Source organism: Entelurus aequoreus, linkage group LG12, assembly GCF_033978785.1.
Source record: "Entelurus aequoreus isolate RoL-2023_Sb linkage group LG12, RoL_Eaeq_v1.1, whole genome shotgun sequence".
Lineage (NCBI taxonomy): Eukaryota > Metazoa > Chordata > Actinopteri > Syngnathiformes > Syngnathidae > Entelurus > Entelurus aequoreus.
The window spans coordinates 14,644,569-14,657,703 of record NC_084742.1 but is presented as its reverse complement, the minus strand read 5'-3'; the positions used below and the strand labels follow the sequence as shown (position 1 = coordinate 14,657,703).

General features: G+C 38.5%; 1 protein-coding gene across 1 annotated transcript in view; it reads left to right on the top strand.

Annotated features, from left to right (window-relative positions):
* The window catches only part of snd1 (staphylococcal nuclease and tudor domain containing 1), a 293,111-nt gene extending 289,403 nt beyond the window's left edge, over positions 1–3,708 (top strand). The window contains exons 23-24 of the mRNA XM_062064859.1: positions 568–612; positions 3,498–3,708. Coding sequence (XP_061920843.1) covers positions 568–612; positions 3,498–3,563 — 111 coding nt within the window. The 3' untranslated portion in view covers positions 3,564–3,708. The remainder of the gene's footprint in view (positions 1–567; positions 613–3,497) is intronic.
* The last annotated feature ends 9,427 nt before the right edge of the window (positions 3,709–13,135 follow it).

Sequence of the window (13,135 nt, the reverse complement as noted above, 5' to 3'; positions counted from 1 at the left end):
TGAAGACTTTTATGTTCACCTTAGCTTTCAGCTAAATCTTTTAATCTTTTAACTTTTAACGTCTGCACTGTTTTTATTTTTATTGTCTGCATTTTAATTTTGCTTTTATTTTCTTTCATTTCACTTTGTTGTCTGTGAAGCACTTTGAGTCTGCCTTGTGTATGAAAAGCGCTATACAAATAAAGTTGCCTTGCCTTGCCTATATATATGTGTGTGTATGTATGTATGTATATGTATATATATATATATATGTATGTATATGTGTGTATATATACGGCCCAGGTCTAATCATATACGATGTACAGTGTATATTGTTATGTCGCAGCACTAATGCTAAGTTTAGCTGTCTGAGCTTTGTAGAACACTTGAATGCAACACAATTACCTTTCTAGTCCACTTGATCACATGATCAGATTACTTGGTTGACTTCTTCTAGAAATCACCATGAAAGCTTCCAACTTTGTGGGCACATTTTGTGAAAGGCGCTTTTCTTTTGGCAGTGGACCAAGCTCGCCCCTGGTGGAACAACAGTTATGTGATGTTTGTTGTTTTTCTTTGTCCCCGCAGGTGACGGAATACCTGAACAGTCAAGAATCCGCCAAGAGTGCCAGAGTGAGTCCACATTCTAATTCTACTGTGAACATGAATCCATTACAATGCTAATTACTTTTCTACACATAATACCAGAGGGACACTGTCTTTTTTTCCACTGTTCCCCCTTCTGTCGAGCTATACTACAGAGCCTCGTATGGATTGTAGCCAGGTCCATAGTTTGGAAATGTGTGCCAAGGAGATAGAAACATGAATAGCAGGCACAACATAAGACGCCTGCATGGGGTCCTTTGGGAACGGGGTGGAGGAAGAAGACTGGTAGTAGTTAGAACATGTCCCAGTGTGTCTACAAGCTAAAATAACTCTGTGAACTCTGTGACACACTTTTCTGTCCATCCTAAAATGCTCATCAGTGCACCAAATGTGAGAGTAGAAAACATGACCTCCTTACATAACAAGTTTACCAAAGATATCCAATAGGCGCCGTCTCCTCCTGGCGTTCAGGCTCTCTTTTTTTTTTTTCTTGTTTACTTTCTTTCAGGGTGTCGCTTAGCGTAACAGGAAGAACCGTCAGACTGGGGTGGAAAAAAAAAATGTTGGCTGCAAACGCCTCATTGGTTCCTACTCTAATAACTGGCGCTAATTAGCACAGGCGCTAATTAGCTATGAATCACAACATTAGCAGCTGAGCTGGCAGACTCAAAACGAAATAAACACTAACGTATGTACTCTCAGAACAGAAGTACCTCCATTAGGGCTGGAACACTCACAAAATACACCGTTCTGATCTTATTACTTATTACTCCTTATTTTGTGACATGGTTTTCAGTCTTGTGTACATTGTTGTTTATTTTAACACTCAGGATATCATATATTGTAATAAGCTTGTATTAGTATTTATCAATTGTGGCGCTTACATGATTATCTTTTAGAATAAAAGTTAAAGAAAGCTACGAAAGTTCTGAACCTTGAATCAAACACAAAACTCTTTATTGATATAATACTAGGGATGTTCGATATGGCCTAAAATCTATATCAAGATATATATTGCAGCCTCCAGCAATAATGATACATCACGATATATTATGTTACATATAAATGATTAAATAACCATTTTAAAACAGGTTACAAAGGCTCCTAATTTAGCTGCTGACATATGCAGTAACATTGCATAATTTCCAATGGTATTATTTTCTCAAAGCTATTTTTAATCTACTTGATAATTTACTGTTAATATCTGGTTAATTTCTGTGGTAACATGATTATGTTTACACTTCTGTTAAAATGTAATAGGCACTTTGAATACTGTACCTTACATTCGTTTTTGGCGACACTACACATTTGGGTATGGATCCAAAGTTGCAGGGCAGTATTGGTCATATCAAAGCTTTTTTTTTTGATTGATTGAAACTTTTATTAATAGATTGTACAGTTAAGTACATATTCCGTACAATTGACCACTAAATGGTAACACCCGAATACGTTTTTCAACTTGTTTAGTCGGGTTCCACTTAAATTGATTCATGATACAGATATATACTATTATCATAATACAGTCATCACACAAGATAATCGTCAGAGTATATACATTGAATTATTTACATTATTTACAATCCGGGGTGTGGGATATTGAGGGAGGGTAGGGGGGGTGAGGGGGGTTAGGTTTGGTTGGTATCAACACTTCAGTCATCAACAATTGCATCATCAGAGAAATGGACATTGAAACAGTGTAGGTCTGACTTGGTAGGATATGTACAGCAAGTAGTGGACACAGAGAGAGATCAGAAAGTATAAGAAAAAGTGTCTACATTTGATTATTTACATTTGATTATTTACAATCCGAAGAGGTATGATGTGAAAGGGAGGGTGTTAGTTTAGGGTTGAAGTTGCCTGGAGGGGTTCTTTTAGTGCGGTTTTGAAGGAGGATAGCGATGCCCTTTCTTTTACACCTGCTGGGAGTGCATTCCATATTGATGTGGCATAGAAAGAGAATGAGTTATGAGCTGATACTGATACTTCACATTTTCAAAATCATTGAATGACAACATTTTTGATAACAATTAAAATCAGACTAATAAATTATTTCCTTTTCCTGTTTATTACATACAAATTTATAATTGGCAATTGTGCAAAATAAGTAAACAAAAGCTACTATTAAACTACGGTTGGCTCGTATTTCCTGAGTTTGTAAACAATAACAAAAATGGCAACACATTTGATAATTAAAAATATCAATCTAAGCACTGTAATATCGATATTATATAGTAACGATACCTGATATATGACCTATATATCAGGTATCGTTACTGTTGATATTTGTATAGATCCGCCAACCCATTTTCATTGTAGAAATATAGCCTAGCGGTTAGCCAAGCTTTTTTGTAAAAACATTTTTTTAGCTAGTCTTCATCCTCCAGTGATAATGATACATGTAAGAAATGCAGTTTATTTGCCACCATGGAGACGAAGATTAGAAATTTAGAAGCTGCACTGTGGAGGGAAATTAGCCGCTCGCTCGCTAGCAAGGATGTTACATTGTGCTGAGGATGCCTTTGTTTGCTTGTTGCTGTCAAATTATATAATGTGTCAACAACAATCTTTTATTAGACTGGAGATAAACACCAGTTTCCATACAATAGACCCATTTACTTACATCCACAATTGTCCAAAGTTATTAAATATTTAACAACAAATTGGACAAATTCATGAATAAAAGTGGAATACTCGTTGAGAAAAAAAGTAAATATACTTGTTGAATAAAACTTCTGCCTTGCTTTTAATACATTTTAAGGCCTACTATGGTGCTGTATTTTAATGTTGGTCATTATGGTGGTACTTGGAGAGCCAAGTGTTTTCTGAGGTGGTACAGTTTGAGAACCAATTTGCTAGAATATTCCATCATGGCAACTAAATCTTCTTTTATGAATCTTTTTTTATTTCACCAGCTCAACATTTGGCGCTATGGAGACTTCCGTGCCGACGACGCAGATGAATTTGGCTACAAACGTTAACAAGATGGATTGAATTTAACACCACACACACACACACACACACACACACACACACACACACACACACACACACACACACACACACACACACACACACATACACACACACACACACACACACACACAAAAGACCATCCACAGTCAACGCCATTCCAAAGACCGCCGTGTGACGGAGGGAGGGGGAGCGACTCACTCTTTCCTTTTTAAATTGATGTGGCAAACATCGTTAAAAGCCAACAAAAAATAAGCATGCTAGCTCGCCTGCCCGTCATGTCTACTTGTCGCCATCTTCCCGTGCAGCAGGACAGCCGTCATCAAACATCTTTGTGACGCTTTAGCCCGTCGTTTTCTCTTACTGCTGCTTCTTCTTCAGGAAAGAAGCCTGACAGGCTTGCAGAAAAAAAGAAATTTCCATGTGAACGTGAGGAGTATAAATGGATTTATAGCAGAGATAAAGACAAAAAAACTAGTTTCTTTTGGTCTTTGGTGTAAATGTGTGGGATTTTTTGTCGTGTTTTGTCGTCAAGTCGCACACTTTTATGAGCGCTAAGAGTACGGCAAAAGAAGGCCGTTATGTGGCGTTTTTTTATCATCTCTCTTTATCTGTAAAGTTTACATTCTCTACACCGACCTTTTCTGTCTCCTCGATAAGGAATCTCTAAATTCAATCAAAAATGTCAATAAAAACTAAAAGTGCACTCTTTTTTTCCTCCTTTATTTTAAGAACAGACCAAAGTTGTTAAGTGTTTTATTCCTCCTCTTTTTGCATGTAAATCCACTCAATGATCTTTACAGCTCCCAAAAAAACCAAACATGGCCGTTCAGTGGCGCTCATAAACATTTAATACAAGCTGCTTTATCAATAAAATCAAATGCACCATTTCACATGAAATGAGTGTAGAGCGCAGTTCAGGTAGCCTTTGAAATGTTTGTCAGTCTTTCTTTACTTAATATTTTAATATTAATATTTAATTGAATATTAGAAATATTTTTACATCTATATTTTATTTTTTACTATTTTATCTGTATTATATTCTCATGTTGTTAGTAACTGCACTTTTTTTGGAATGTTCCTTATCATTTACAATCCCTATGCAAGACAAGAACATATGTCTTTCCTTTTTTATGCATCCTTATTCGTAATATACAGCAAGTATGAATTGGCTAACACTGCAGCCTATAGGAGTCATCTATTTTGCCCATAAAGCCCTTGAGAAAACACCTAAAAGCTGCCAACATGTGGAGGGAAAAAAAGTCCACCTCTCTTTTCAATATCACATGAAAGTGGTAGGTTTTTAGCTTCTTATCTGTCCAGCCTATGTACGCTTTACAAGAAATACATTGAAGGCTCACTCCGTAGCTCGCTAGTTTTCTTAGACCAGGGGTCGGCAACCTTTACCACTCAAAGAGCCATTTTGGCAAGTTTCACAAATTAAAGAAAATAATGGGAGCCACAAAAAAAAAATTAAAGTTTAAAATGAAAAACACCGCATACAAAGCTCTTTGTGCTATGTTAACCAGGGGTCTCCAACACACGCACCGGCACGCACTTTAATGTGGAAATTTGATGTTAGTGCGGCCCGCGAGTTTTGAATGAATGGCGCTTGATAGCCGTCATACTTGCCAACCCTCTCATTTTCCCGTCATACTTGCCAACCCTCTCATTTTTCCCGGGAGACTCCCGAACATCAGGGCATGATGACACTGCTTTTGGCGCCCTCTACAGCCTGCCCTAGCAGTGTACCTGTTCGACCACATGTAGAATGCAGTTTCAGCTTGTTCACGTAAGTGACAGCAAGGCGTACTACCTCAGCAGCCACACATTTTACACTGACTGTACCAATACCCAGAATCCCATGCAGCTCTAACTCTTCCGCTCAACCAACGCACGGAGAGGGGGGGGTTGATGTGTGGGGGGATTTGGTGGTAGCGGGGGTGTATAATGTAGACCGGAAGAGTTAGGGCTGCATGGGATTCTGGGTATTGGTTGTGTTGTGTTTATGTTGTGTTACGGTGGGATGTTCTCCAGAAATGTGTTTTTCATTCTTTTTTGGTGTGGGTTCACAGTGTGGCGCATATTTGTAACGTAACAATGTTAAAGTTGTTTGATACGGCTACCGTCAGTGTAAGCTGTGTGGCTGATAAGTAAGTATGCTTTGCTGTCTCCTATGTGTGCAAGTAAAAGCAACATACAACTTGTGGCTGGGCTGGCACGCTGTTTGTAAATGCTATAGAGGGCAGTTACTGCAGTGCAACTAGGACACTCCCTTTATTTAGTAATTAGAGTGTAAATAGGATTGTATTTTCCCTGGGAGCTACCTATGAGAGACACTGAGATCCATAAATCTCCTGGGAAAATCGGGGGAGGTCGGCAAGTATGTAGCTGAGCCGCATCAGAGTGGTCAAAGAGCCGCATGCGGCTCCGGAGCCGCGGGTTGCCGACCCCTGTCTTAGACCCTTGAGACTCTTATTTTGTTAGCGCAGGCAGGATTGAGCAGCACTTTTATTGTGAAGACAGGAACTGTGCAGTCGGTCTTTCCAGTTTTGACAGCAGGTACGGCGAGAGAGTCTGCTGAAACTTACCGCTCATCCTCTTTATATTCAGGCTCGAAAATATAAGTTTCTGGATCATCATTTTTTCCCCAAAGTAATCTTTGATGGCTCTTATGAAGTCTGCCATGATCAGTAGTGTTGTTGAAGGAAATAGCGAATGTTGTAATGCGTCCGTGGAATTAACTTTTAACACGCGAAGTCCCAGAGAAGGGTCAATTGACATTTTTACCTAGAAAACACACAAGAGGGTCATTTGACCCCTAGTCCCCCCTGTGGACACTCCTTTTGTTATGAAAATGTGGCTGTTAGTGGCACACGGCAGGGGGCCACTTGAGCCTGTGTGGGGGAGGGGACCTTACAGCTCAAGCTTTAGTTCTGAGGTAGGTTGTGTGTGTTTTTGCAAGGATCAACAGAATGAAGGGATCAACACTCTGACATTTATTGTTAAAAAAAATACAAAACAAAACATATTTACAAAGAATGAAAAAGCAACTGTTTTCCCAGTTTTGGTGTGGAGGGTTGTTGCAGAAGCAATTGTTATTTTTGTGTGCCAAAAATAGTTTAAAAAAAAAAATTTACAAAGAAAAAAGCATATTTACAAAGAATGAAAAACCATGTCCATGTAAACGTGACTGACATACATTTGAGCAGTCACTCACAATCCTGGCACTGCCATTGCTCCTTTCGGCATTTCCCACATGTATAATTTTTCTGTCTACCTAGACAAACTGCCCCTAACAGCCTCATTACCATAACAAAATGAGTGATTAGTGTATTCGGGAAAAGCGTCGGGCCAAATGACCCCTCTCTGGGTCTTCTAGGTAGACAGAAAAATGCTGGGACTTCTAGTGTTAAACTAAATGTAACCGCTATATGCTTAAAATGAGCAAAATACGTAAATAAGACATGTTATTATGAACCTAACTGTTACTACATTACATATGTATGTGTACAAAGCGTTGATTCTGGTTTTTGGATGTTTTGTTAGAATGTTTTATAGGCAAAAAAGAGTGAATCTAGCTACCGCCATTGTTAGCTGACTCTTGCAAGTGTTTATTTACCAGTTAAAACGCATTCAAAAAGAAAACATGTTTGTCTCATATAGCGATTGTGAATGATAGACACAATTCCAAAAATAGTGCAGTTCCCCTTTAAACTCTGTTGACTTTAGTTAACTTTTTAAATGTTTCAACCATAAGACTATAAAAAGTAGTACATCGTCTTTACTTATGTCTTAAATTTTTTTCACTTTTATCGATTTACAGATATGCTATTTCAAATCTGTTTACACTTTGTTTTCCTTTGTGTGTTTACTCTATTTTTCTTAAACGTTGTCTACTATTTTTAGTACATTTAGAAACACATTTGTTCACTAAATCCATATATTTATAAAATATAACTAAATTAATATATTTTTAAATGTTTATCTTTTCCTTCTTTTTCAATTAAGTTAACATGTTTTAAATGTGTTTTTCTACTTTGACTTATATTGTTTTTTCCCGTAGCATTTGCATTATACTGCAATTAAATAAGACGTCTATCATCATACAGTAGCGATTTAGTGAAGTGAATTATATTTATATAGCGCTTTTCTCTAGTGACTCAGCGCTTTACATAGTAAAACCCATTATCTAAGTTAGATTTAAACCAGTGTGGGTGGCACTGGGAGCAGGTGGGTAAAGCATCTTGCCCAAGGACACAACGGCAGTGACGAGGATGGCGGAAGCAGGGCTCGAACCTGGAACCCTCTAGTTGCTGGCACAGCCGCTCCGCCACCCGAGCCACGCAGCCCCATATTTCTTACCGACAGAAAAGTTTGGGAGAGGGGGAAAATAAGTGTTTTACTTTAGTTCAGCAACATTTCCACTGCTGTGGCGAACATCATAACCTATCAAAGTACTTTTTCTAACTGCATGTCACGTTATTTCTAGAGCAGCTAAGTCCGCCTTAGCAGGAAATGTAATATTAAAATTAAAATAAAACAGCTGTGTTGTTTGTGACCAGAGGTCAGTGGGAGACTACTTACCATTCAAGTTGTCATTGGAGGAAGAAGAGAAGACGCCTCAAAGACATAATTCATAATTAAACGTCGGCCAGAACTTATTTTTCTTTGTAGGACTTCCCCTGCGGCTGTAGACGACACACGTTACATTGTTACGGTGTCGTTTAGGACAACTACCACCGCACAAAGTAAGTATAATGAAACAAGCTACTTTGTCGTTAGCATGTTGGCATCATTCAGCTTTCTTTACAGGGCCTCGCCAAGACAACACGCAAAGATGGCGCCATGCTTACGACTCATATTTCCTTGCAAGCACTCTCTTTATTACCGACATGAAATAAAAAGCAACAACCAATCAGGTAAGCTGCAGGTAACATCTATGGGATTTATTGTAAAAAGTGCCAATATATTTGCTAGCTAGCTAGTTCTTGCTCACAGCATAATTCATTTATTTAAGCCAATCAAAATAAAAGCCAAGCCCACCAATCTGCTACAATGACACTGAAAAATCCATCAATGTTCTGAACATCTGTTTAAAACTCAACATGCTACATGTTTATCAAAACTAATTTTGTCCTTTGACATTGTGTAAACTGAGTACAATGTCTGTCTTATCTTGAGCAAAAATAATCCAAAAAGAGAAATCTATTTTCCATTTCTATTCCTTGTTGATCATAGCCATACAAACATTTTAATACACATACAATTATCTCATTTTACAAAGCTTAGTCAGACTGTTAACAATAGCATGTAGCATATTTAAGGTCAATAGTTTGATATTTCAACAAATGGGGCATTTATTACAACTTCTGTGTAACTCTGAGATCCCACTTCTGACACCAAAATATTTTTCTAATGATTTGTACAGCGGAAACACTTCAGTTCATTTCAGAAATATATGCCAGAAACATTTTCCTCTTACACATTATACAACTGTTGTCTTAAAATTCTTAGTCAGACTGTTAATTTAGCATTTATCATGTTTAAGATTAATAGTTGAGACATTTCCACAAATGGGACAGCGGTCCCACTTCTGCCACCAAAATATGTCGAATAACTTGTCCAGCGAAGCACTTCAGGTTGTCTCAGGGGAAAAAAGAAGCATAAATTATTGTCCTCCATTATGTACGCTGTGTGCACCTTATGTAGGATTAAATCTTAAGAAGACAATCTTTTGGTGTTTTTTTGGTTGATTGTAGCCATATACAGGACTGTCTCAGAAAATTAGAATATTGTGATAAAGTTCTTTAGTTTCTGTAATATTAATAAATAAATCTTTTTTTTTAACTTGGTCTGAGGAAATATTCTAATTTTTTGAGATATGATTTTTGAGTTTTCTTAAGCTGTATGCCATAATCAGCAATATTAAAATAAAAGGCTTGCAATATTTCAGTTGATGTGTAATGAATCCAGAATGTGTGACATTTTTGTTTTGTTAATTGCATTACAGAAAATAAAGAACTTTGTCACAATATTCTAATTTTCTGAGACAGTCATATAAGGAAAACAAATACACATACAATTATCTTACTTGAAAAAAAAAAACCTTACCGTAGTTTCCGGGCGGTATAGCTCGGTTGGTAGAGTGGCTGTGCCAGCAACTTGAGGGTTCCAGGTTCGATCCCCACTTCTGCCATCCTAGTCACTGCCGTTGTGTCCTTGGGAAAGACCCTTTACCCACCTGCTCCCAGTGCCACCCACACTGGTTTAAAAATGTAACTTAGATATTGGGTTTTACTATGTAAAGCGCTTTGAGTCACTAGAGAAAAGGACTATATAAATATAATTCACTTCACTAATTCACTTCACTTCCGGCCTTTAGAGGTATTTAAGCCGCACCCACCAAGTTTGAGAAGAAATAAATGTTTTTACATAAATTAGGCGCACCGAACTATAAGCAGCAGATATATATCGGTACAAAAGATTTTGTAAATGTTTATTTACATACCTTATTATTTCCAAACGGTGTTTGTAACACAGTAAAACGGCTGATCAAACAAAACAGAAGTCATCGTCATGGACCCACTAGTTGGGGAAGCTAGCTCTGCAATCAGCTAAACAGACTCAATAACTCCACAGTGACGTTTTGGTGAATTTACGTAACTGACACAATACAAAAAGAATGCCATTTTAAGTTGATAATACTAACACAGACACTTGTGTAAACGTGTTAGCATATTAGCTAACGCTAATGACGCTAGCTTGGTTACATTACGATAGCACATACAAATGTGCACGAAAACACTCCTACAGACATCACACATGGGACAGATCAGTATGTATGAATTGTTTTAGCTATATTGTAAAACTTACACACGTTTCTTGGAGTGATGAATGAAGAATCCTTTCAATGGACAAATCATACGCGAAAGGGGATATATTTCCGGTTCAAGTCACGAAACATGAAGTACAATTTTAACCAGTAGTACTTGCAGTAAGCAAACTCGTCCAAACGATGGCGCCATAGCATGAACAATAACACACCTTTTCAGTGTCTGTTGGTGTTTTATGAAAGCCATTTGTTGAATACAAAACATTATAGCCGTGAGCAAAAAAAACCAACATAATTTAGCTGCACCGATTTATAAGCCACAGAGTTCAAAGCGTAGGAAAAAAGTAGCGGTTTACAGTCCGGAAAATAAAGTAGTTTGACTGACTGTTAAGCATATTTGAGAACAATAGTTGTGATATTTCTTTGTGAAGTGAAGTGAAGTGAATTACATTTATATAGCGCTTTTTCTCAAGTGACTCAAAGCGCTTTACATTGTGAAACCCAATATCTAAGTTACATTTAAACCAGTGTGGGTGGCACTGGGAGCAGGTGGGTAAAGTGTCTTGCCCAAGGACACAACGGCAGTGACTAGGATGGCGGAAGCGGGGATCGAACCTGCAACCCTCAAGTTGCTGGGACGGCCGCTCTACCAACCGAGCTATACCGTCTTGTAACTCCAAGATGCAACTTCTGGCACCAAGATATTGCTAATGACTTGTTCAGCGGAAACACTTCACTTTATCTTAGAAAGATATGGCAGAAATTTTTGTCTTTTTCCACATACAGTAATACAATTATGTGGTCTTAAAAAGCTTAATCAGACTGTTTAACTCAGTGCTTCTCCATTATTTTCTGTTAGGCCCCTCCTAGGAAGAATACAATATTTTGCGCCCCCCACTCTCCACTGTGACTATAATTAGTATCATTTGTTTACAAAATTCTTAAAACTATACCTCTGCATAACATTGTAAGTTTGTTAACATTAAAAGAAACAACACACCGGTCTTTCCTGGTCTCCTACCGTGGTTACAGTGTAGCCAAGTGCTGCATACACTTAATCATGTTCTGCTACGGAGAAAAAAGCATGTTCCCCTAGGTCACCTGGCATTGCACCGCGCCCCCCTAATTGAGAAGGACTGGATTCATTTATCATCTATCATATTTAGGATCAATAGTCGAGATAGTTCGACAAATATGCAACGTCTGTCTTATCTGCAGCAAGTCTAAATGAAAAAGACAATCCTTTGGTGTTTTTCAGTTTTGTTCTGGTTGATCTTGGCCATGTAGAAAAAAATACCGTGAGTGAAGTCATAACATCGATAAACCTTTGAGATTTATAAGGCACTGAATCAGGTTTTTACACAAAGACCTGATGAATAAAAAGTGTGTGTGGTGTCGTCTTTGAAAGAAGAAAAAGTGTTTCAGCTTCAGTCAAAGGCCAAATAAAGTGTGGAGAAGCAGTTATAAAAAAGTGACGTTCACACCTCCCACTTGCTGCAAAACACCCACTTGCAACTTTCTCTTCATTAATTTGTACATTTTTACTCAAGTTTATGGTTGTCTGTCCAAGTTAAGGAAAAAACACGACACGCGTTTGCCAATTGAAAATGTCTTCTCTTGCCAGTCGTTGATTTATGACTGGAGACAAGTGACCCCGCCCCTGCAAGACGCAAAAACACAGAAAATGTGTCTGGTCTGTCACTTGTGTTCTCCAAGCCCTTCAGAAGCTCATGCATAAATGCAAACGTTGAAACACGCAACCCTTAAACACGTGTCAAAAATGAACGTGTAACTTCATAAAAGACGTGGCTTAAGTTGTGACAGAACAACATTTACCTCAAACCCTTTCGTTCCTTCAAACACAAAACTGCAGCGTTGCCGTCTCCAGTCGCTTTTAATTCTCCGTCGCCATGGCGACAGGTGCGCGTTGGCATGCCCGCATCATGCCCCACCCCCTTTGCCATCACCCTGAGCCAGGCCAGCAGCTTGTCTGTTTCCACGGTAACGCACAGATATTTAATCAGGAGTGGGGTTTTTTTATGGTGGCAAACATGAAATGTGGATGAAGTCCTCTCACTAATTAATATTGTTTTATGTCAGCATCCTGCCATTCATTTCCAACAAATGACCTGTTGCTTCTTATTTGGACACGCACGCACACACAGAGCTGGCGTTTTATTTGGATTCATCTCGTCCTCCGCGGGGCCTGGCCTTGCTCCATGCCGGGCGTCATGCTGTCCCCGAGCTAGCAGGATAAGAGGCCAGCTGATGGGCCGGACACAGTTACGAGCACAAAGACTCGATGACGTCACCGCGTTTGCCTACAAGGGGGACAAGTTGAACTTGATTCCAAAATGCGGTTTTGTTGTGGGGACTACAGTTTGTGGGGAAAAGGCGTGACTGTACAGTAAATGTTATTTTACATCCTCTAAGGCAGGGGTGCCCAAAGTGTGGCGTGCGGGCCATTTGTGGTCCGAATATTTGTTGGAATGAAATCATAAACAAAAAAAGACGCTCAAATATTGATGCTAATAGATAATAACACACTTATAACACTGTCTGTACTTTGGGGCTGTCAAATTAGAAAATTGCGATTATTCACATCTTGTCTGTAGCTAACTCATAATTATTTGCGGTTAATCAAAGATAACATTTTAAATAGGTGTACCTCAAACACTTAACTCTCCAAGTACCACCATTATGACCAACATTGAAATACAGCAGCGTAGTAGGCCTAAGTATTCA